The sequence below is a fragment of the Pteropus vampyrus genome, unplaced genomic scaffold, assembly GCF_000151845.1.
Source record: "Pteropus vampyrus isolate Shadow unplaced genomic scaffold, Pvam_2.0 Scaffold11, whole genome shotgun sequence".
Taxonomy (NCBI): domain Eukaryota; kingdom Metazoa; phylum Chordata; class Mammalia; order Chiroptera; family Pteropodidae; genus Pteropus; species Pteropus vampyrus.
In genome coordinates this window covers 11,841,223-11,866,683 of record NW_011888792.1, presented here as the reverse complement: position 1 = coordinate 11,866,683, position 25,461 = coordinate 11,841,223, and the positions used below count along the sequence as shown (strand labels likewise).

The window sequence follows — 25,461 nt, the reverse complement described above, 5'->3', positions numbered from 1 at the left end:
ATTATAAGGATGTGGGAATGCATCTTAAAAGCCCATTGGCCATATTCAATATCCCATATATTAAGTTTCAGTGAATATTAGGAGGTTGACTAAGTTTCTGAGGATATTTGGGAATAATCAGGTTGCCCACAACAGACATATCAGTGTATAAAAGGATTAGAATAAGGAAAAAGAGGAAATTTTGTGCTTATAAAAGTAATTGTGGAGAAACAGGAATAGAGAAGCTCCAATTTGTGATATAAAGTGGAAAAGAATATTAATAAAAGTACCGAGGGATTGAAGAATTACACAGTCCTAATATTCCAATGAGGAAGTATCATAACAACCTTGAAAATATGATTTTTACATAATTATTTGACATGTTTTAAACTTTATATTTTCTCTAATTTATAGATACTTAGATGTAACTTCTATATTGAATATGAACTGGATTGGAGGAGAGGTTAACAAGTAGAAAACCTAATTTTTCTCCTACTACTATAATCCAAATCTGCTTTGTCAGATATTTTTCCCTATTCCTGGCTAAAGCGGCCGGCATGTTTTATGGCTTTCATATTAGCATATTTTAGAATGTTTCATTTTTACTTATTTAAAAGTCCAATATGATCTAAATCAATTTAAATATTTTCTATTCATTGCTCGTTTCCATCTTCCAATCTTTTCTGTCTTCTCTGATTTTAATTGAACATTTTGTAATTCTATTTTCTCTCCCCTCTAAGCTTATTAGACTCTTAAAAAAACTTTTTAAAGTGTTTGCCCTAGAGTTTGCAAAATATATTTACATCTTTTCTAAGTCCACTTTCAAATAATACCACATTGTTTCATGGGTAGTGGAAGTACAGAGCATTTCCTCCCTCTTGTCCCTTACAACACTGCTGTCATTGACTGTATTTGTCTATAAGATATAATCACACAAGTGTTTTGAAGTGTTATCTGTCAGATCAAATAAGAAAAATAAAAACTTTTATTTTACCTTCACTTAGGCCTTCTCTAAAACTCTTTCTTTATGTAAGTCCAAGTTTCGAACCTATATTGTTTCCATCTCTTCGAAAAACTTTTAACAGTTTTTAAAAGGCAGGTCCACTGATGACAATTTCCCTCAATTTTTGTTTGTCTAATATTTCTTCTCTACTTTGAAAAATAATTTTACTGTATACAGAATTGTAGGTTGCTTTTTTCTCTTTCGACACACTTTAAATATTTCATTCCACTCTCTTCTTGAACAGTTTCTGAAGAGAAGTCCAGTATAATACTTATCCTTTTTCTCTGTAGGGGAGGCTGTTTTTGTTTGTTTTTCTTTCTTTTTTTTTTTTAAATTAAGTTTCTTGGAGTAACATTGGTTAATACAATTATAATTTTCAGGTGTACATTATAATTTGACATCTATATATGCTATCATGCGCTTACCACTCAAAATCCAGTTTCCTTCAGCTACTGTATATTTGATCCCCTTTACCCACTTCACCCTACCTCTACTCCCCTATATTTGACTCCCTTTACCCCATCTACCTCTCCCCTCCTCCCCCACCCCCTACCCTCTGGTAACCACTAGTCCATTGTCCATGTCTCTGAGTCTCTGTTTGTCCTGTTCATTTGTTGCTTTTAGGTTTATATCCCACATATAAGTGATATCATGTGATTTTCCACTTTTTCTGTCTGGCTTATTTTGCTTAGCATGATTATCTCGAGGTCCATTCATGTTGTCACAAATGGCAGTATTTCATCTCTTCTTATGGCTGAGTAATATTCCATTGTATATATGTGCCACGGTTTCTTTAGCCAATCATCTATCATAGGACACTTGGGTTGCTTCCATGTCCTGGCCACTGTGAATAATGCTGCTATGAACATCAGTGTGGCAATATCTTTGTGGATATGGGTTGTCAAGTCTTTGGGGGTAAATTCCCAGTAGAGGGATTGCTGGATCATATGGTAGATCAATTCTTAGGTTTTTGAGGAACCTCCATACGGTTTTTCACAGTGGCTGTACCAATTTGCAGTCCCATCAGCAATGTATGAGGGTTCCTTTTTCTCCGCATCCTCTACAACATTTGTTATTACTTGTTCTTTCGATTATAGCTATTCTATCAGGTGTAAGATGGTATCTCATTGTGGTTTTGATTTGCATTTCCCTAATAGCTAACAATGTTGAGCATCTTTTCGTATATTTTTTGGCCATTTGTATATCCTCTAGGGAGAAGTGTCTGTTCAAGTCCTCTGCCCATTTTTTGATTGGATCGTTTGTTTTTTTGTTGTTATTGAGTCGCATGAGTTCTTTGTATATTTTGGATATTAGGCTCTTATTGGAAGCATTGCTTGCAAATATATTTTGTTTGTTTGTTTTTCACCTCTGGCTTCTTTCAAGATTTTGTCTTTTATTTTCTGCTGTTTGAATATATATACCCAGTTTTTTGGTGTTTATCCTGTTTGAAATTCTCTGAGCTTCTGGATCTGTGGGTTTGTGGGTCCTTAATTTTGAAAATACTTAGTTATTATTACTTCAAATAGTTCCTTGGTTCCTTTCTCTCTTTTTTTTTTTTTTCCTCCTTCTGGTATTCCTATTATACATATGTTACACCTTGTGTATTTTCCCCACAGTTCTTGGATAGTCTATTCTGTCTTTTTCATTCTTTTCTCTCAGCATTCCAGGTTTGGAGATTTCTATTGAAACCTCAACCTAGATTCTTTCCTTGGTTGTGTTCAGTCTGTTTATGCTTTTCATTTGTTAGTATTTTTGATTTCTAATTTTTTTTTTATTCTTTCTTAGCATTTTCATCTCTCTGTTCACAGTACCCTTCTGTTCCTGCATGTTACCCATTTTTTCTCTACTTTGAAGGCTAGAGTTGAATATTTCCATTCTTCTAGGTTGGTTAATCCCTAGTTGGTTAGCTCTGGAAAAATAGTTTCCCTTAAAGGCAAGATTTATTAAGGAAAACAGAGAGCTCTGGACATATTTCCTGAAGGTCACTTTTCTTCTCCACTGTCAAAGACCAGTTTTCTCCCATCTTCATGGTAACAACCTGGTAGGACTCCTGGAGGCAAAACTCACAGTAGCCTGCCCTCCACCCCCACAATTAGGACCATTTGGAGTTTTTAACTTTCAAGCTAGTCCGTGAGTGTTTAACACTCAAAGTATTCCACACTGGGCCCCCAGTAATTCATTAATTACAGTTTTTAAAGTGTTCCTACCCATACTAGCTCCCACTGCTGGCTTGTACTCCCATTAAATTGTGCACCTCTTTATCCACCTGTCTCTACAGTTTGGAGGGAAAGCAGTTTTCCCTGTGGCCTCAATTCTCTGAGAGATCTAGGAAGAGATGTTTTCAGTTTGTTTAGCTTTTTTCTTGTTGCAAGGATGAGAGTGACCAATTTCCAAGTTTCAAACTTTTCACATGTTGGGTTGGAATCCTCTAAATCACTGTAAAGTTATCTTCTTTCCTAGCATAGGGGTGACCCACAAATACAGCTGGGTCACTTTTTCTTCTCTATGTCCCACATTCATTTTAATTTGAGGTCCACTTTTTCTTCTCTATATCCCATACTCACTTTAATTTGAGGTCCTTCATAGTCAGCTCATGGTGGGAAGAAATCACTATTATTGTAAACTGAAGTCATTGTCCCTTCTGTACCAAATTTCCAAATGCTGGTGCTTTCTGTCATAAAGTACTTTTGTACATTTTTGGAGATTCACTCAAATCCAAGAACTTCAACACTGCCATTCCCTGACAATAGGATGAATGCTCCAGCCAGCATCTCAAAATTCCCATGTGATATCTCTTCTGGCTTGCTCACACAATCTCATTCTCCTGGTTGGTATGCTTCTTTCTTTCTACTGTAGTTCCTTCTCTCCTTTATTCAAAAACAATTCTCCCCTAGTGTTATGGGTTGAATTGTGTTTCCAAAAGATACATTGTAGTACTAACCCCAGTACCTCAGAATATGACCTTATTTGGAAATTAAAACATCAGGGAGGTAATCAAGTTAAAATTAAGTCATTGGGGTGGGCCCAAAATCAATACGACTGGTATCCCTATAAAAAGGGGAAATTTGGACACAAACCCAGCACACAGGGAAAATGGCATTTGAAGATAAAGGCAGAGATTGGGGTCAGGCATCCACAAAACAAGGGGGCATGAAAGATTGCCATCAAACCACCAGAAAGTAGGAGAGAGCCTTGGAACAAATTCTCCCTCACAGCCCTCAAAAGGATCTAACCCTGCTTGCATCTTGGTCTTAGACTTCTAACCTCCAGAACTGCAAGAACAACAGAGACAATAAATCTCTGTTGTAATCACCTAGTTTGAGGTATAGCAGATCTTTGAATAACATTGTTTTGTTCAACATCATTTCGTTATAAAGTTGATGAGAAACAAGAAAAGATTCCTGGCAGGAGCCATTGTCTATATGAAGTTCGCACATTCTCCCCATGCTTTCATGGGTTTTCTCTGGGTACTCAATGTCTTCCCATGTCCCAAAGATGTGCACATTAGGTTAAATGGTGTTTCCATTTAACCTATGGTGGTTGTATGGTGGGTGTAGGTGTATGTGTGAGCCCTGCAATGGAATGCTGTCCTGTCCAGGGTTGGTTCCCACCTCGTTTCCTGAGCTGCTAGAATAGGGTCGCATTGAGCAGGTTGGAAAATAATTATTTTACTTATTTCTATTAACCTTTCTTAAATGTATGTACAGCTCACATTATTTCAAAATTTCATATTAGAAGTGTTTTGCGTCTTTATTTAGATATTTGGTGACATTTTGTGACAAGAAATATGCTACAGGAACTTAACTCTTATTTATATCAATTAGCCTATGGTAAAACTGGTTTCATTTCACATCATTTTGCTTAAAGTTACAGTTTCCAAGATTCTATTGATGATGGTGAGGACTCACTATGCTTCCCATGGCAGCCCTAGAGAACTAATACACCCAGCCATGTGCCAACATGTCTACTAGCTGTTCACAAAACTTGACAGTTTTTCTCTTTACTCCATCATCACAGGGACCCCTAGTCAGTTCTACCTTTTAGTATTTCCAGGCAAGATAGCTGGCAATCACCTTTCCCAAACTCCAAGGTTATTGGATTAGTTTTCCCTGCTACCCATCCCCCACCCAAAATCTCTTACTACCCTCTTTCTCAGTAGAGGCATGGTGGGGGCAGGAGGGGCCACATCATGTAGAATGTTGTGGACTTATGGAAACAATTTTAGATTTTATTCTATTTGAGTATGGAAGCTCTTAAAGGTTTTGAATGGGAAAGTAACAAATTCTGATTTTCATTTCAAAAGGATTTCTACAGCTGTCAGTTGGATACGAGACTGGAGGTAGACACGAACACGAGCATGTAGAATAATTAAAAGACAACTACAGCATCCAGTGAGGACTAGAGTTATAACTGTACAGGTGGTGAGAATTTGGATACCTTTTGAAAAGACAGCCAACAGGTTTTGCTGAGATTGAATGTGGAATGTGAGAGGTAGAGGAATCAAAGGATGATCGGAAAAATCGTAAGAATCACTGCGCCATTTACTGAGAGGGAAAGATGTACAACAAAATAGGTTTGGAGGTAGAAAATAATAGTTTTAAAGGTATGTTAGATATCCTAGTAGATATTTTGAATAAGAAGTTAGATATGTGAGTATTAAAATCAAAGAAGTCAGGACTGGATATGGTTATTGGAAGCCATCAGCATAGTGATGCCATATTAAAGACAGTGAAGGGAATCGATGAGATCACCTGGAGGATGAGGTTGAAAAAAGAGGGGAAGAGTTCTGGGGCACACTAACATTTAGAAATAAGGAAGAATCCAGCAAAAGAGAATCAAAAGAGCACTGCGATTTCACAAAAAGCAAATGAGGATGTTTCAAATTTCAAGAAAGAAGATGTGCTTAATAGCGCACATGCTGCTGAACGGTCAAGTAAGACGAAGACTAAATTGCCCTTGGATTTACTGGGATTGTTTAAAAGCCCAGAGAGCTATACACAAACTCTCCTTTCATTTTAACATTTAAAATAGCTAAGAGGTCTCAAATTCGAGCTTGTATAAGAAATAAAGATCTAGAGTTTAATGCTTAACATTAAATATTTTGTACTTCGTGAGCCATTTAGGGTATTTTCGTGGGTCATTTTTATTATCAGGGTTTTTGCCATAAAGGTTGAGTTTAGAAGCAAACCCGATAGCGGTGTGACTTTAGGTTTCCACAGCTGTCTCCAATCTATCCTATTAGTACATGCATACCTCCCATTTTACTGCGCTTGGCTTTATCGCGCTTCACAGGTGTTGCATTTTTTTTAGAAATTGAAGGCAAAATCCTTAGCCAACAAAAAGATTAGGACTCACTTTATTGCGATAGTCTGGAACCCAACCCGCAATATGTCGTCCCAGGTGTGCCTGTATTCAGCAGATAGGAAAAGCGAGTAGGATCAGGGAGCCTATCCTTAACTTCCTACTTTACCTAAATCATAATTTAGAGGTAACTTTCATCTTCTAACTCGACTTTCCCACCTCTTCGCTTTCCTGGAGTTGAACGAACTGGGTAATACAGGGTAAACCACGGTGGGAGAGTGGGCAATCAGGCGCATGGACACTCCCGTAATCAGGCGCATGGACACACCCTGGAGGACGAGGCTTCAGGGTGGCCCCAGGAAGGGGTGTCCCTCGCTTCAGAAGAAAGGGTTAAGGAAGGAAGAGCAGAGTCCGCAGGGAAAGAACACAACTCTTAACCTCCTGCAGGGCTCTCTCCCAGCCCACCTAGCGCCAGGAACCACGCCAGCGACCACGCCTCGCGTATTTCCGGATTTGTAGCCGTCGCGCGCGCAATGACGTTTCAGTCTCTGGCAGACCCCGGAAGTGCACTCGAACTTGTTCGGGGCGCGGATCCCGAGAGAGAAAGTCATTAACGACCGCACGAGGGAGTTCGACTGAAGAGCTGGAAGGCCACGCCTCCTCCCGCCTCACCCCGCAGCCCTGTAGCTGGGGGAAGAGCTCAGGTAGGACCTGCGTTTGCGGGGATGTGAGCTCCCGGGGCAGGCCTGGGACGAAATCAGAGTAGGGGTCTGGCCTGGTCCGTCCCGGGAGGAGGTCGTTGGCCCCAGGACCAGAAGCTGCCGGGAACTAGGCTAGTTTCCTGCGGACACCTTTGCCCTGTGTCCTGGACCTCGCTGATGGGTAGGTTCCACCTGCCATTACCACTTCTGTGGCGGGCCAGGACACGTGTGTTCCCTGGATGACTTTCCTTTCACCTGGTCCATGGGGTTCTGAGAGCCCTGGAGACCGTAGAGTAATGGGTCTTCAGTAAGAGTAGGAGGGAAATATTGTGGTTCTCTGGCTAAAGATTTTTTTTTCTACAAAAATTATCAACTGCTAAAGCTTTACCAAGAGTCACTTACTGCACACAGAAGGTTAAAGTACAGTTATAAAATGCTCTCAAAAGTTGTAACTTGCATGGGCGCTGATGGGACGTTTATCACTGGCATGAATTCTTGTTGAATACTTTTGACTTTGAAATAAAGTTAGGTATATTTTGGAAACAGTCTTTTCTCTCCCTCATTCAGAAATTTAACATATTCTACATATTCTTCTAGTGCTCCAGAATGTGTAGCTGTTCGGTCAAGTAACTGGTTACTTAATTTTTGGCTATATTGATTGACAATCAGTTTCGTTGTTTTTGTCCATTTCCCCAAATCCTCTGAAAATTTGTAAAGGGAAAATTCTTTAGTTTTCAGACTGCAAAATGCCTTGTAATTTTTAACAAAATATGTGTAATATGATGTTTGTTATGCAGTACATGGTATCTTTTGATCTTAAAGCAGTGTTGGAGGTAAATTCTTTTTTTTTTTTCTTTATCTAGCACTGTGAGGGACAGATACAGGGTTCCTTTAGCATGTTTAGAAACTGAGTCAGAGAGTACTCTGAAGTTCTTAAGGTAGTACTATCAGTGTTGGTTCCAGGCTTCTGATTTTTTAAACCAGATGTTTTTCCACTTAACCAGTGAAGCCTAAACCAGGGATGCTCTGGATGGCTTTGAGGCAATGGCTGCTACAAGGCTGGAGGGTGGAAAAATGATACCAAGGCCATGAAGAAAATATGATGTGAGGCTGTGAACATCCATTGGGACAGGTGAACATCCATTCATGTAACAGGTGTTTATTGGCCACCTTGTGAACATCCATTCATGTAACAGATGTTTATTGGCCACCTTCAGTGTGCCAGGTAGTGTTCTAGGTGCTGGAAATACAATAGTGACCAAATAAAATCCTTGTGCCTTTGGAGTTTATAGTGTAGTGGATGGAGAAAGAAAATAAACAAGTAAATATGTATCAAGTAGTGGTAAGAGTTATGAAGAAAAATAAAGCTCATTAAGAGGAGAGAGAATGATGGAGGATGTGTTTTAGATGGGGCAGTCAAACTTAGCCTCTCTGATAAAGGGACATTTGAGTAGAGATTTGAGTGAAATGAGAGAGTGAATGGGGGACAGGTGTTTTAGGCTAGCAAAAGGCCCTGAAACAAGAGTATAGGAGGTGTTATTGGAGAGTGGGGTTCCCCTCTCGATGCGTTGTCTGGGTTCTTGATGTCTCATACAAACAATTGAGCAAGACACCAAACTACAACAGAAAAGAATAGCTTTATTGCAAGAAAGTAAAGCAGCAGTACACTTCTAGATGTGAAAGTGGGCCTGAGCAAGAGAAGGGTGGCTCAAAAGGCCCAGTAACAAAGCCTTTGGGGTTTTTATCCCTATTTGCTGTGGGTGGATACTTTTCTTATAGGAGTGAGCTTTCTTGATGGGCAGCTAAGATTGACAGGACGCAGTGACTCATCATTTGCTTTCTAAGCACATTTCATTCCTATAATTCAGTCTATTATAATGATATCAATGAACTTCTGGGCATATACATTATATTAAGATGGTATAATGAGGAGGCTCAGGTGAATTGAAGGTTGTTACGCTTTTCATTACGCAGGTGTGAGTGTCTGGCTTAAACTAGTACTCAATTTTCTCCTTGTTTCTTTGTATGAGTTACTTTCTACCCCAAAAATACCTTTTGGCTTTCTTAATTATGGGAGGACTGGGGCGAACTCTTTCTAGAATAGGATGACCTCAAAGGTTTACAGGTGGACCCCAAACCCCCTATCTAACTTTCCTTCCTAACCTTTTCCTAAGAGCTATGAACTCCTTCTTATTAGTATCGATGTTGAGGGATGGGAAGTCCCTTCTTCATCTGCTTCCTGCTGAGAAGGATCATAGTCTCTGCCTACTGGGGTTTCATGGAGCTCTTTCCCTCTCTATCTCAGAACGGGGTCTAGATTATCCCGTCGAAATGCTGCCTCTGTCCCTAGTAAAGGGAAAACAAAAACAAAAAAAACAAGATACAAATGTTATTTAAATCATATATCTAGTTACGTTTCTATTATTGATTTGCCTATTGAGTAAGGGAAAACAGGCTTGGTTAATATATTTCTTAAAGAAAAAAAAACCCTTGGGTTAAAGGTCTTCTCCCGTCTTGGACTCTAACGGCCTTGCCCAGCCTAAAGCCATTTCTGCCTACAGTGGACCAAGAAGAACGCCAAGCTTCAATGATCTTTATAATAGCCAGAAGACCAGAGTCACCAGTTTCAGGGTAATTATCTGAGTTTGAGGGAGAGGGCTTTTTCCCAAAGAAAAGAGGGAAAAAAAAGAAAAAAAAAAAAACTTCTTAACTGTGTATACTTAAAAAAACAATCGAAAGTTCTGTAAGTACATTTTGTAAATGGTGGCCCGAATCAGAGGCATTAGTATTTAAAAATCTTGAGAGTGAATATTTATTCAGTGATTTGGTGTGTGCATGGGAGATCTTATTTATCGACAGCCTATTTTTCTCAGCTTTTCTGAACAGACCTCTTTGAGGAGAATCTGATGTCCTTAGATGTTTTCATGCTCTACATTAGCACTAACAAACTTAAACCCCATTTACTCGCTTCTATGTAACTTGTGCTATTCGAGTCAGATTGTGTTTTCACACTAGCCATTGATAATCGAGTAGCAAGTACTTCTTGCTCTATATCAACTTTACTTTTCATTCATTTTTTTTTTTGTAAAATATACATAAGATTTACCATTTTAACTATTTTTAACTGTACATTTCAGTGGCATTAAGTACATTCACACTGTTAAACACCATCATTACCATCCATCTCCAGAACTTTTCATTTTCCTCAACTAAAAATCCATACCCTCTAAACATTGACTGACTCCCCATTCCCCCCTTCCCTCAGCAATCACCAGCCTACTTTCCGTCTGTGAATTTTCTGTCTCTACTCTAAGTAACTCATAAGTGGAAGCTACAACATTTGCCTTTTTGTGACTGGCTTATTTCACTTATCACAGAAGAGGTAAAAATGATGAAGAAACAGAAAGGTTTTGGATAGCAGTATAGCATTTGAATGTGGCTAGATGGAGAATGGCAAAGAAGGTCAATAACAGTAGTGGATGATAAGCACCAGAAATGACAGCAGAGGAGAGGGGCCCAGCAACAAAGTGACAGAAAGTAATATAGCTCTACAAATTGGAATGGGGCTGGGGATAGAGTGAGAGAGTGAAAATTACCAACTACGTCTTAGCATGTGGTTCCGAAGTCAGCCACTTGGCCACGAGTAATTCAGTAAGACCTGTTGTACATCAAGTAATGTATGTCAATCCATCTGGTTCAATAGTTAGTGTTTGGAAAGTGTGTGTGTACAGTCCTACAGGAATAAACTAAGTTTTTCAGATCACGTATCACATAATTTCCATCCATAGAATAATGAGGTTTAATTGAGTAATTCAGTGAGTAATTGTATAATTTAACATTGTTCAGCATTGTTAAAAAAATTTTTTTAAGATTATCTGTTTAATGAGGAAAGGAATTTTTTAAATCCAGAGTGGCTAATGGCCCAATAATTAAAGGAACACTTTTTTTTTTTTTACTATTGAGTGTTTTGTACACTGTTATCGTCTATTAAATATTCTTGGGGTACTACATTTAGCTAACTATTTCAGTTACAAAGCTCATTTAAGTTGATTGCTTTAATCTAATGAATGAAAAATTGTACCACAATTTTGCTTATCACTCTGTGGCAAACTAAAATTGATTAATTTGCTACAGATGAGTTGTCCAATGACTGATTGCTCAGTTTCACAGCCATGTTAAAGACAAGTTAGGGACAGCAATGCTGTGGTGCTTTCTCTTATAGTGTATTGTTGTATTGTTTCCTTTGTTGAGAATAGTTCATTTTTGCAATATAGATAATACAGATATTTTTTGCTGTAGAAGAAAATATCACTGAAGACAGATCATTGAAGCAAAGCATTTATTTTATGTTCTATTTCTTTATAGCAGATTGGATATTTAGTTTAATCATAGTCTAGGATGATAATGTATGTATGGTTGATTCGCTCTGAAGTTAGAGAGGCACTAATAAAACTAAGATTGTGGATTTGGCCCTTGTAAGGTCCTTTACTAGCTTACTACAGGAATGGTCACAACTAGTACCCAACAGTGTAACTGCCAAAGAGTGTGGAATGTGGCTAGTATTCCTATTGCCTGCTAATCATATTGCCGTCATATGTGATCTGGTATAAGAAAGAAGCTTGGAAGATACAATATGTGGCTCAACAGACATATGACCTCTATTTAAAAAACAATTCAAAATTAGTATCCAACGTAATGAAGGAATCTGAATGATGCTCTTTTCATGTACGAAGCATAGCTTAGTTTTGTGTCTTGTTTAGAACATGGAACAAGGTAGAGTTGTGACCAAGATTATAACTCAAGATGAGGCATTTAAATGGTTCTGGTGCTAACTTCAGTAGTTTAGAAATTAATCATCTTGATCCATTTAGTTTAACATCCTCTACTGCAGTTAGAGTATTTCTCTTAAATGCTCATACCCAGGAATAGGTTCGAGTTGGGAGAATATCTTTTCTCCCTTCACTAACTGGACAGGGTTAGGGCTCTAATCTCAAAAGAGAGGGGGAAGTGGGGGATAAAGGAACAGGGAAAGGCCCAAGATCTAGATTAACTGAAATGTGAGGAAAGTAAACTAGGGGAAGAGTTAGTTAGGGTCTCAGTTATTTGAATCACTAAAAGCTGGTTACCTATCATACGACAGTCTGGACCCGCCTCCCCCACACTTCAGGATCTTACGTGCTGGTTGGCGTGTCTGTTATAAAGGTAAGACCTTAGCAAAATGTTTGCATTATTATGACAGAAGTATGTATAGGATGCTTTGGGAGAGGCACAGTGCCTTGTCTGGGATTATTAAAAGGCTTTCTGGAGAAAATGATGCCTAAGCTGAGAACTTAAGGGTAAGTCACTTAAAAGTAGAATGGAAAGGCATTCTAGACAGAAGAAATAGCTTAGTAGTTTGATGTTTATAAAAACGAAAAGGAACTTGTAGTTGCAGAACAGATATTTTTGATTGTAGTGAGAGATGGAGTTGAAAGATGGAGATAGGAGCCAAGTCATTGAGGGATGGGGAGGAATATGAGATGTGAGGAGAGGTTTGTATAGTTTAGTGAGTAGCATAGACTCGCCTCCCTAGGCAATAGGAAATACTGAATGGTTTCTCTTATCTCCTGTGTAGTAAAAATTTAACCTTGCTCAAAGAGGTTTAGCCTTTTCCTTCAGCTTCTGAGAGTGGTAATTTCTAGTATCTTTGTTTGCCTGGGGGCCTTGGGTCACATAGTCTAACGATGTGATTTCGGGTGGGGGTTTGCCATTCCTACATAGTCTGAGGGTGGGGACTTTGGGTCATGTGGTATATAAGTGACCTGGAAACATATCAAGCATGTAGAGGAGTAGACCCAATAAAACTCTTAATACCCTGTCTCCTGTTAGCTTTCCTAGTTGGCAATACTCTGTGCATATTGTCACACATAGATACCAACAGAGTAACATGTCCATAACTCCACACAGAGAGAACATCAGAAGCTCCATTTTGATATTTCTCTGAACTCTGTCCTATGTGCTACTTCTCTTCTCTGATGTTAATCTTTATCCTTTCCCTTAATAAACCATAACTGTGAGTATAACAGTTTTAAGTGAGTTCTTTGAGTCTTTGATGATAATAATAATAATTAATAATAATTCTAGTGAATTATTGAACCTGATGGGGCTTTGGGAATCCTCTGAACTTGCAATTGGTATTAGAAGTGTCTTGGGTGGACTGTGTCCTTTAACTCTGTAGTTGTGCAAAACTTTCACATTTCCTTTCTCTGCTCCTTCTTTCCTCTGATTAGGGGCAGAAATGGCCTTAGCTTTTGAAAGCAAGGCCACATGAACTGATGGTATTGAAGTAACCTATCTTCTAAGATTAGAGGATATTTGGAAAAGTGTCAAGAATATGTCCTTAAACATGGTAAAATCCTTAAACAAGGTAAAATCCCATAATGTTTTCTTTTCTGATTGCTATGGACTGAATTATGTTCCTCTAAAATTCATATGTTGAAGCCCCAACCCCCAAGAAAGTAATTTAGGTTAAATGAAATTATAGGGTGGAATCCTGATCTGATAGGATTGGTACCCTTATAAGAGGAGACACCAGAGATCTCCCTGGATTGCTTTCTTCACCCTGTGAAGACATGGTAACAAGGTGGCTATAAGCCAGGAAGGGAGTTCTTACCAGAAATTAACAAGGTGTCTATAAGCCAGGAAGGGAGTTCTTACCAGAAATTAACCCCGCCAGACCTTGATCTGGGATTTATAGCCTTCTGAACTGTGATAAAATAAATTTCTGTTATTTAAGCCACTTAGTCTCTGGTATTTTGTTATGACAGCCTGAATAGACTAATATAATACCAGTTAGTGGCTGATCTGTTATTTTCCTTAGTGACTGCATTGCTTGTGCTCTAGTAATGTTTAGAGTTTGATGAACTTGGTTTCCATAGACCCACTTTAAACCCGAATCATTTGAAATTGTTCAAAAATATGAAAGAAGAAAGGCCTTAATGGAGAACTTTAGATTACATGCCATTTAAAGTGACTGAGAAAAAAGAAGGCACATGAAAGTAGAAAGGAAGAAGGAAAATGGAATGAAAGATGATAGAAAAATAATACATTGTGTTACGCTTTAAGAACATTCAATATAATTTTTCCCCTACATTTTGAAAATAGTTCAGTTGAGGAAATTTATCTTCTACCAAGGTTTTATCATGGATTTCTTTTAAAGAACTATTTTTAAAAGTCATGTAAAACATTAAAAAATAGATTTACCTTGAGTTTATTAGGAACTGAACCTGCTACAGTTAGGTATTTCTAGGGCTTTGACAATGAATAGAGAGGCTTCAATTAGATATAAAAAGCAAAGGAGAATTTAATAGAACTCAAATAAGATTAATAGATATGTATTTATCCACAATGTGTGTGTGTGTGTGTGTGTATGTGTATGTGTGTGTATTCCTACTATTTTCTAGATACGGTGAAAGCGTTTTGGTGGACATTTTTAAAGTAAATACAAGGGTAAAAAATCTAGGATAGAGTATAAGACCTTCCAAATTTTGAGAAACTAAGTGTAGTATTTGAATTATAAACATTGATTTAGGTTTTACTTATGGATATTGAAATGGTATAACATTTTAGAAATTTCCCAGTAAGGTGTCAAAAAATGCAGAATAGAAGAATGCCACAAAAATAAGACTTGGAATTATGTGTTTGCAAGGACTGCAATTATAAGCATTGACATTAGAATTAGTCATAGATAGTAATGATATGTCAGGAACCATGCTATACAATGTAGATATGGCATAGGGAGGTATATCATGATTTGTAAATGAAAGTATTTTAGCCACATAGATATATATGATAAAGACCTGAGAGCAGAGAGAAATATTATTACCATATTTTGAAATTATATTATTTTTTAAAATGCCAGCTAGTTTGAAGAAGTGTCAATTACCTGTGCCCATATAGTAGAGTCATGGTTAGACTGTTCCAAAAATTGGAGTAACCATGTAGGCTTAGTTTTGGAAAGTACTTTTGAACTAATTCCACTTTCTGAGGAATTATTATTTTATGGAATCACTGTAGTTTTATTTTTATTACAGGTGTATATCTTTTTGCCCTGTATGTTGCTGAACCATTTGGGGGAATACTAGATAAATATACCCTTTGTAATACTGCACAGAGGAGAGTTTGCAAATTGGAGATCTCCAAGCTGAATGGGCCTGCGCAGTTTTTAATATTTTAAAATTAGTTTTCAGCTAACTTAAGTAAAAATCCAGGTTTTTGTTTTCCTGAAAAATAAGAAGTTCCAGGCCTTCATTCTGTGTAGCAACAGTGAGGGAAATAGCAATTCCCTTCAAGTGAGCCATTTGTTTTCCAGTTTGTTGCAGTCTTCACGCTCATACAGTGTAAGCTTGACTTAGAGGGCCTCACTGCCCGCATTTACTGTTAACTTTCTGGGTTCCTGTAGACATTTGAATTGATTCTTGCATTATACAAACTTTAACATGGATACTGTTTATCATTGCCTTTCTGTGGCTATACTGTTCACTTTTATTTTTCTAGATTTCTACAGTGATCAGGATATGGCATTCAGTGTAGAGTCCCACTACAACTAGTAGTCTATGCTGTAAATTTGATTTTTTTTTTTCTGTCCCATTGTGCTCCAGTGACCTCCCTGAAGCAGCTTTCAAGATGGTGGTAGGGTCTTTCCTGTAGGTTGATTCTGGCCTGAACTTTAAACAGGATAGTTCTAGGTTTGGTTCTAGGATCCGACAAAGTTGGTTCCATTGGAAATTACTTCTTACCTCTTTCTTCTAGCATCGAAGCATTTTTAATGTCTATCCTATTCTTGAATGGTCTTTTTCTACTTTTTTAGAGGGCACTAATATGATAAATCAGTTTTGCCATAATGTATGTGACAGGTAATTAGGATTAGAATATTATTATTTATAGGTAATATTTTATTATTTTGATGCAATGTGATTGTAATGTTGAAATTTTTATCACATTAGGACTATTACAAGTACTTTTAAGAAACTAGACATTTCAGTTTTATCATTGAAAACAATTTATTTAAAATAAACTTATTTATTCTGAATATTTTCCTCAATAAGAAACATGTATAATTATTTTTATCCAAACAAACATATGTGTTTGTGTTTTTAAGTGTTCTAATTAAAAATGTAATCTAACTCTCTCTCAATGAAGAAAGACTGTCAGCCAGATCAACCCTGTAATACTGAAAATACTGAATTATGTAAGCTAATTTTCCACTATTTTTTAAATCCAAAGATAGTAAAAGAAAGCATTCTTGTTTTGGTAAATCCAAATGAAGCTCTTTCCTCACATAGAAAATAAATTATTGTCCATTTGGAATATCAGTAAGCGATTTAGTAATGATGAGCATGAATGAATCTGGGAGCTTTAAAAAAGATTAAAAAGGGTGAGGAGGAGAGGTAGATAAGGGTAAAGAGGGTCAAATGTATGGTGACAGAAGGAAATTTAACTTCGGTTGGTGGACACAATACAATACACATATGACATATTATTGAACTGTATACTTGAAACTTATATAATTTTATTAACCAATGTCACCCCAATAAATTAAAAAAATATATATTTATTGCTGTGTAAAAATTATTCCAAAATTTAGCAGCTTAAAATGAAAAATATTAATTATCTCATACAATCTCTTAGGGTCAGGAATTTAGGAGCAGCTTAGCTGGGTGGTTCTGATTTGGGATCTCTCATGAGGTTGTAGTTACGGTGTCAACCAGAATTGCTGTCATCAGTAGTTTGGGTCTGGAAGATCCACTTCCAAGCTCACTCATGTGGTTGGCAGGAAGCTTCACTTAACCACATAGGTCTCTCCTTAGGGCTGCTCACATGGTTTCCCTAGAAGAGCACTGATCTGATACGGTAAGAAGGTGCCCAAGATGGAAGGCACAGTCTTTTATAACATCATCTCAGAGGAGTGACAGTAGCACTTCTGTTTAGTATTGGTCATACAGATCAACTCCAGTACATTGTGGGAGGAGACTACATGAATAATAGCAAGTGGGAAGCTAGCTGCCACAGTCCCCAATGGTTTATGTCCTTCCCATGTGCAGAGTACACCTACTACTTCCCCAGGCCTTCAGATGTCTCATTCTGTCACTATATCACCTCAAAACCCAGAATCTCATCATTTAAGTCAGGTCTAGGTGGAGACAGCATTCCTTAGGCGTAGTTCCTTAAGCACAGCTCCTTGAATACAGTTCCTCTCTACCTGCCTCTCCTCTCCCCCAATACCCCACATACTGTGGTAGGACAGGCATAGGGGGGACACAAAGATTTCACTGATTTATAGCAATTTGGAGATCCAGATGGGTAAATATTGGAAGTTTTTTGATGTGATCTCAAACCTGGGAATATTCATGGTTCTTCTGTGCTCTTGATTTTACCACTTTATTTTTTCATGAAAGATGTTTGCAGATGAGTAGTTTTCTCAGCCTACTTCTTGCTAGTAGAACTTAGAGGTTCAAAAGTTGATTTAAAATGTATTAAATCTTTTAAATTTAACTAACAAGATTCATTAATCTTACATAAATCTTGGTGGATGTTCTGTGAATTCTGTTGAGATACATCCTTTAGACAAAAGGCACACCTACAAATTTCTTTGAATTAAATCCTTGTGTACTTCAGCTAAGAAGGCTGAGGGACAATGCCCTCAAGCTTCCTAGAACTTTATTGTTTGAGAGGATCAATAATACACACTCTGCTCTGCTTAGAAGGCATTTCATCTAACTGATTCATACTTTGAGGCACCACTTTTAGTATCTTTGAGGTTTTAACAAAAGATTTTTCAGTTACGCTCTCAGCTTCATCTTTGAACCATGTTTTCCCAGAAGTGCCCAGGATTTGATCTTTGTTCAGAAGACATTTCTTAATTTTAGCATTATTCACCTCGAGAGAAATTTTTTTTAATATACTTTATTTTTTAGAACAGTTCTAGGTTTAGAGAAAAATTGAGTGGAGTGTTCAGATATTTCCCCTATCCTCCCTACTCTCAAATGTGCACAACCTCCCTGACTATCAACATCCTGCATCACAGTGGTACATTTGTTGTACTTGATTAACCTACACTGACAAATAATTTTCACTCAGTCTATAGTTTACGTTAGGGTTCTGTCTTGGTGTTGTACATTCTGTGGGTTTGTACAAATTTATAATGGCATTATCCACCATCAAATTATTGTACAGAATACTTTCACTGCCCTGAAATGGTTTCATTGCCTTTTCAACCTTTCTTTCCACCCTCCCACCCCAAACCCATACAACCACTGACTTACAGTCTCCATAGTTTTGCCTTTCCCAGAATATCATATAGCTGGAACCATATAATCATATAGTATTTAGCCTTTTCAGATTGGCTTCTTTCACTTAGCAATATGCATTTAAGGCCCCTCCCTGTCTTTTTATTTTTTTTTTTTTAGTGCTAAATAATATTCCATTGTGCAGATGTACCACAGTTGATTTGTTCATTCGCCTGCTGAAGGACATCTTGGTCGTTTCTAAGTTTGACAATAATGACTAAAGCTACTATAAACATCTGTGTTTAGGATTTTGCAAGTTTTCAACTTACTGGGCTAAATACCAAGGAGTGTGATTCCTGAATTATATAGTGAGAGTATATTTTGTAAGAAACTGCCAAATTGTCTTCCAGCTTGGTTGTACCATTTTGTATTGTCATCACTGATGAATGAGAGTTCCTGTTGCTCCACATCCTAACAAACATTTGATGTTGTCGAAGTTTAGGATTTGGCCAATGAAATAGGTGTATAGTGATATCTCATTGTTTTAATTTGCAATTTTCTAATGACAAGTGATGAACATCTTTTCATAAGCTTACTTTCCATCTGTATATCTTTGGTGAAGTGTCTGTTCAGGTCTTTGGCTCATTTTTCAATTGAGTTGTTTTCTATCTATTGAGCTTTTAAGAATTCCTTGTATATTTTAGATATGATACTTTTATCAGATATCTCTTTTACAAATAGTCTGTGGCTTGCCTTTTCATTCTCTTTATGGTATCTTTTGTAGAGCAAGTCTTGGCTTCTATTTGTTTAACAGTCAGTCCTTTCATGATTTTTTCTCTTGCTTCTCACATTTTACTATAAGCAGCAAAAGAACCAAGTGGCACATTCAACACTCCGGTTGGAAATCTCCTCAGTGAGATCAGCCACTTCATTAATTAGGTACGTTTTCTACTTTCTGTGTAGCTCTGTGGAACAGTGTTGCTAAAGTTTCTGCCCCTACGTGACAAGGTTCCTCCTTCCTCAAGTTTCCAATAACATTTACTTTGCTTATTTGCAAGCCCTTACCCACAGCCTTATCAAAGACCATTGGGCTTCTATTAACAGGTTCTTCAGTTCAGGGTATCTTAGAATTTCTTTAACACTCTCCTCAGAAACCCATGCCTGGTTCCAAAGCTACTCTCGAATTTTAGGTTTTTGGCATGGCAGCACTCCGCTTCTGGGTACCAAAATTTGTATCTATGGCTGCTCTGAAAGAAACTCTGATCTCCTACAGTTTTAGTACTAAAGTTTCTGTAAGACAAATCATGTAGATGACTAAATTTTAGCACAAGTTGAATTTGCAACCTTGAAAGAAAGATTGGGACCTTGATAACTGGAATGGGTACATATGGGCACATTCTGATAAAGCTAGGAACCTTGTATTTCTCAATTCTGTTGAACCTCCTTTGCCAGTAGAAGCAATCCTTCTACTCCTTCTCAGGAATTCTGTCTCCTTTGGCCCAAAAACCCTGTAATGGCTTCCCCCGAGTAGTTTCATGCAATGGACTGCTCATCTTCCTCTTGTCTTATTCTGACTGCCTTCCATTGCTTCCAGACCTGGAACTATTTGAATTTAAAAAGGCCCCACAGGGTGAGATAAAAATTTTAAACCACAGAGAGTTGTGATATGTACCAAAAGAACTGGATGAGTTTTTCCAGTTTATATCTACAAAAATCAGGGGAATAATGGATTTTAAGAGTAAGGAATCAGGTTGACGGGATATAAAGTGACATCAAGCAATGGTGGTGGTGATGGTAATGTCAGGAAGTCATGCAAGGATAATATTGTTACGAAGATGCTCCAACAGTCTAGTTAAGAAATAAGAAATGATGGGAGACCTAAATGATGATAAGAGTGTTGGAAGGAAGGAAGGGAGGGAGGAAATTATGCTTTTTGTTATTCTGATGCATTATGTGTAATTTTTTTAGCACTTGTAATTTAATTAGTTAATATTTTCTCTCACTAGAACAAGCTATTTAGCTTTAGGACTACTCTTTTTTGTTACAGCAGGAGAAGCAGCAAATACATTCTAAGCAGTTAACACACATTAATTCATTTGATCTCCCTCGGTATTCTTTAAGTAGGTACTAATATTAAATGTGTTTTTCAGATGTGGAAACATTTACCGTTTTGAAAGTTCTCAAGACCCTTCTCAGCTTGACTTGCTGGAGGGACTCAGAACTCAGGAAAGCTGTTACAATTTACAGTTTAGTACAGTGAAAGGATACAGATTAAAATCAGAAAAGTGAACAAGCGCATAGGGAGGAGTCCAGGTGAGCCAAGGCACTAAATTTCCAATTGTCCTTTCTCAATAGAGTCCTACAGAAAGTGTTTCATTCTCCCAACAGCAATGTATGACAAAAAGGGGAAGTGTTACTGACCAGGGAAGCTCCACTGGGCCTTGGTGTGCAGGGTTTTATTGGGCATCAGTTATGTAGTCATGGAGTGGCCACATAACTGACCTTAACTACTCAATCTTCAACCCTCACAGAAATTAAACTGGTACTGAATGTCCCAGGATCCAAGTGAACAAAAATGAGCAGTCACCATAAATCATGTGGTTAGTATAAATTGTGAGGCATGGCCCAAGCCCTGATTATACAGAGATACTCTAATGAGGCTTGATATTCCAAGGGCTTATAGGTTATTTCTCAGAAGCCAGTCAAGGGCCAGTCCTTTCTTCAGAGTGTAGAGGGTTTGAACACCCCAAGCTTGCACCCCATGCCTGCTAAGTTAACCTTCTATGCAGAGCTAAAGGTTAAGTAACTTGCCCTAGGTAATGCACAGAATACAAGGCTGAATAAAATTTAAGCACAGGCATTCTGGTCAAGAGTCACTTTTAACCATATGCTTTACTACCTTTTGGTATCTCTTCTGTCAAACACAGAATCTGATATGTTTGAGGCACTTAAGAATTTTTATTAAGCAACTGAATGAAAGAATAGCAGGAAACTAGATTGGTTCTGCTGATTTCATAAAGGACATTAGTATTAGAGCTTTTTAGTCTTTGTGAAATATTACATGCCTGTATCTACTCCCAAACCCTCTTAATCTGTAGAAGTTGTTAGATATTTGCTAAAGATCAGCTTAAATTTCTTTTCTGATCTCTTCGTGTATGTAAATATTGCTCAATTGACTAGAGTAGTAGGATTAGAGGTTAATTATTTCTAATGTATTAAGAATATGTGTCTGCTTGAAGTTTTAATACTTAGAGCTATTTTTCTGGTTTATAGTGTTAATAATTCCTTAATAGCAATTATAATAACATATAAAACTAAATACTTGTGATATTTAGGTTATTCTGTATTTATGTGTATTTACTAATCTCTCTTGAAATAAATAATAAGGTTTGGCTGAAATGTAATAAAATAATACCATCTCACATAGTTTATATAGTTCTCATTTTTTTCTACCCACATGGAATGAATACTACCATAACATGTAAAGATTTTAGGAAAATAGAATCGATTATGTTAATACCATTTAAAAATGTTTTCAAGTTTCTTCACTTTTACCTGTTGTTATTACAGTATAAATGAAGTACAATAAGCTATACATATTTAAAGTATATAATTTGATAAATTTTAGCCTACATGCATGAAGCTATCTTATCACAATTAAGATAATGGATGCTTCTATCACCTCCAAATGTTTTCTTATGCAATTTCTCATCGGTCATTTGTATGACTTTTTTAGAAGTAACTTCCAAACTATTTTATATAAATTTCATAAAATTTATGAAAATTTTTTGCCTACTTTTAATTGGGTTGTCTTATTGAATTGTAAGAGTTTTTTATATAATCTGCATGTTAAGTCTTTTTTTTTTTTTTTTGATATATGTCTTCCAAATATCTTTTCCCAGTCTGTGGCTTCTTTTTCATTTTCTTAATGTTGTTTTTTTTTGAAGAACAAATGGTTTTGATTTTAATGAGGCACAATTTTTTTCTCTTATGATAAACAAGCCCTATTTAAGTCAACATTTATGAGCCTATAGTATGTAAGAGATGTCAAAATAAGCAAGACGCAGCCCTGTCCTGTGAGAGGTGATACTGCCAGTGCGCAGTTGACCATAATACAAAATACAAAAAGCTAAATTCCATGAGGTACTTAGAGCACATTATTTGAAGAAAATATTCCAGGCATAGTAATTATTGAATGAAAAATGTTTCGTGTCTTAAAGTTTCAACTTCATTTTTTAACTAACCAGTGAATTTTATTATGAAAGACATGGAAAAAATAAACTCAGCAAAATGAAGTAAATACATTTCAAGTTAAGATTACTCTAAAAATAAAAAAAGGTTTTTTTCTTTAGAGAGCCTTTCTATAATTCTGAAATGTACTTCTCTCAAAATCTAACCACCTTTTTTTTCCTCTAAATATTTTGGCGTGATAGGAACTGCAGCAAAAAATTTCAGAGAGAGTTATTTATGCCTGTTGTAGTTAATTTCAGCTTTGATGTATAATACATATATTCACCTACAAAATTATTGAGCTGTTGGTTATTTATTAAAATGTCTTACTGCCTAAGACTTATTTTGAATTTCTACAGACTATTTGGATGAGGTGGTTTTTTTCCCATCCTTTATATTCTATAATTACAAAATTTTAGTGTTGGTTTATTATTGATAAGTGAATATATTTAGCATTTTTCCAATTACTGTATATTTATTTATTTTTAAAGGCATATGGATATTAGGTAGATCTAAAATTTAAAACATAAATGGATGACCAGTATTTCATAAAATTAAGAAAAAATTGTACTAGGGAAGTCCTAAAATAGTGATTTTCCATGTACATTTAAAATATAACCTTATAGTATTTTAGAAACATCTTTGATATAGTATATCATTTTAATTGATAGCTATTAATTTTTTCTTTTGGCATAAATGTCTGAATTATATTCTTTCCATATTTACTGTTACCGATTTATTTTTGAAATTTATTTTCTTTGTTTAGGTGTTCCCTATTCAGTAGAATACCTTGTCAGATGGATTTCTATGCTCTTCCACTGAATTTATTTGAGTTTACTCTACCCTTCATTTCTTGCTTTTTCTTATGAATGGTTCTTATTCAAAACGGACTGACAGTTTTGTTGGCACACTGACTAAATCACAGTAGGATTCTCGAGTTTAAGAAGTCAACTCCAAAATATTGATTGTGTAAGGAATCATTTTAAAATGGAAGAGATGTTGTTACTTTTGGAAATGTTTCAGGACTTTACACAAGCCTAGTGTCTGTTGTTTAATGTATGACCGCTATTAACATAGAAACTGGAATTGTGAAAGCTCACTTTTATGCCCTTCCAGTCTATAATTTTATGTTTTGAACCTTTATTTAAACTTGCTTTATATAGTATCTCTGTACTTAGTGATCTGTAAAAGGGGCCAACACTGGAAGCTTGCAGCTTAGTTTGGGATTCTTGTTTTTGTTTGTTTGTTTTTGTTTTGGGGTGTGTGTGTGTGTGTGTGTGTGTGTGTGTGTGTGTGTGTAAAACCAGGTTTACATTAACAAATATTAAAATACATAAATGTTTTCATTAAAAATCAAACAAAACTCATCACCCACATGAAGAACAATGCCACAAGTTTACAAAGCTCTGCCAATTTATTTATAGTCAGATTTTAGAGACTGAGTAGTCTCTGAGGTCTTATAGCAAAATTTGTGGATAATATTTTAAATGAACAAATATAGCCTTATTTAAAATCAAGTATGGGCCTTTAAATATATACTCAGACTAAGCATTGGTGCTAATTTTTGATAGTCCAGGCAGCTTTATAATTTTCTTACTGCTAATTTGTGTACCAATAAAGGATGGTTGAATCAACATCTGTTTTTCCGTGAAAGGAAGTTTAACTCTCATGCAGAAAAGCAGTATTTTCAGCATTTGTCATTTAAACAAATAGAATGAGTTTAACAAAATGTTATGTTCAGACAAAGCACCAGATAAAATGTTTTATGCTTGTTTTATTCTCATTCTAACAACAAGTCCTCCCTCCAGTGGCTGCTGTTACAGCATTTTCCTTTTTCACCTTCTTTTTAAAAAACAAGGAGTTACTATTTTTTTTTTTTTTCTCAGAATAAAGCCCATTTTTGTGTCATGTTGAAAGACTGGCAGATGATCCTCTGTGGGAAATATTCTTTTGTGACTAGATAATCCCATTCTTTGGTAGCCAAGAGGGCAAATCATTCTGAATTTAATTCTAAGTTCTCTTTGAGTTGGTTATAACTGTCTCTTATGCCAGCATTTAAAAATATTCATCGCTTGTATATGTTTAAAGACAGAATTTACTTGTTATATTTTCTAGTAGCAGTATACCAAGCAAAGAACAAAAACATAAATGACAGCTGACATTTTGAGAAATGAATAGTTGCATTTTAAAATATTTTATTATAAAGTTGTGGGATATTGTTATTTTTAATACCGGTTTAAAAAAACATAGTTTGTATTTTTGAATAGCTGGTACAAAAGCTTTTAAGGAAATAAATTTTTATTAAAAATAATAGTTCCATTTCAAAATAGTCAAGGAATCGAGTTTTAGTAATACTACATTTTGTTGACATATAACTGCTCTGAAATTTACTCAGTACCTGTTTATCCTTTTTCTTATACCTTCTCTGATAGGATTTATTCACCAGCAGGACCCCCAAATTTCTGACTGGACTCTCAACATTATGTATAGAGAAAAATGCCCCAAAGAACAACTTATAAAAGGCAATGCTATTAAAATTATAATATTCTTTTTCTTTTAACGTTTTTAAATTATTTATTTAAAAATATGTTGTTGATAAATAAAAAATATATGTAACAAGGGCCAGTTGTGATAATGTGTATATTATATATCAGTTTAAAAGTGACTACTCTATGCATATTATAAGCCATAATAATATAATGAACAGGTGTAAATTCACCACTCAATCCAAGACTCAGAACACTATCAATAACTTGCATTAATCTATGTTTTTTTCCCCATCTAATGGTCCTCCTACCCTCACAGGGGCAACCACTATTCTGATTTATGTTTTTCTTTTGATTTTTCTTATAGTTTTATCACCTAAATTGTGATGCCAATAACTTGTTTTAGTTTGGTTTGTTTTTGAGCTCTATTTAAATGGTGTCATACTATAGTCTTCTGAGACTCAGTTATTCATTCAATATTGTTTGGGAAAATT

The 25,461-nt window shown here is 36.2% G+C and overlaps 1 protein-coding gene across 6 annotated transcripts in view; it reads left to right on the top strand.

The window, feature by feature from the left end:
- Window positions 1–6,816: 6,816 nt before the first annotated feature.
- Window positions 6,817–25,461, top strand: part of FAM172A (family with sequence similarity 172 member A) — a 363,025-nt gene continuing 344,380 nt past the window's right edge. For 4 of the 6 annotated variants that reach the window (XM_011378075.2, XM_011378053.2, XM_023523281.1 and 1 more), the window contains exon 1: window positions 6,817–6,987. Coding sequence is in view for 1 of the 6 variants with exons in the window: in XM_011378068.2 (XP_011376370.1) it covers window positions 7,162–7,165 (4 nt within the window). In the remaining 5 variants the exon portion in view is untranslated. The other 2 variants (XM_011378061.2, XM_011378068.2) reach the window with 2 other exon arrangements.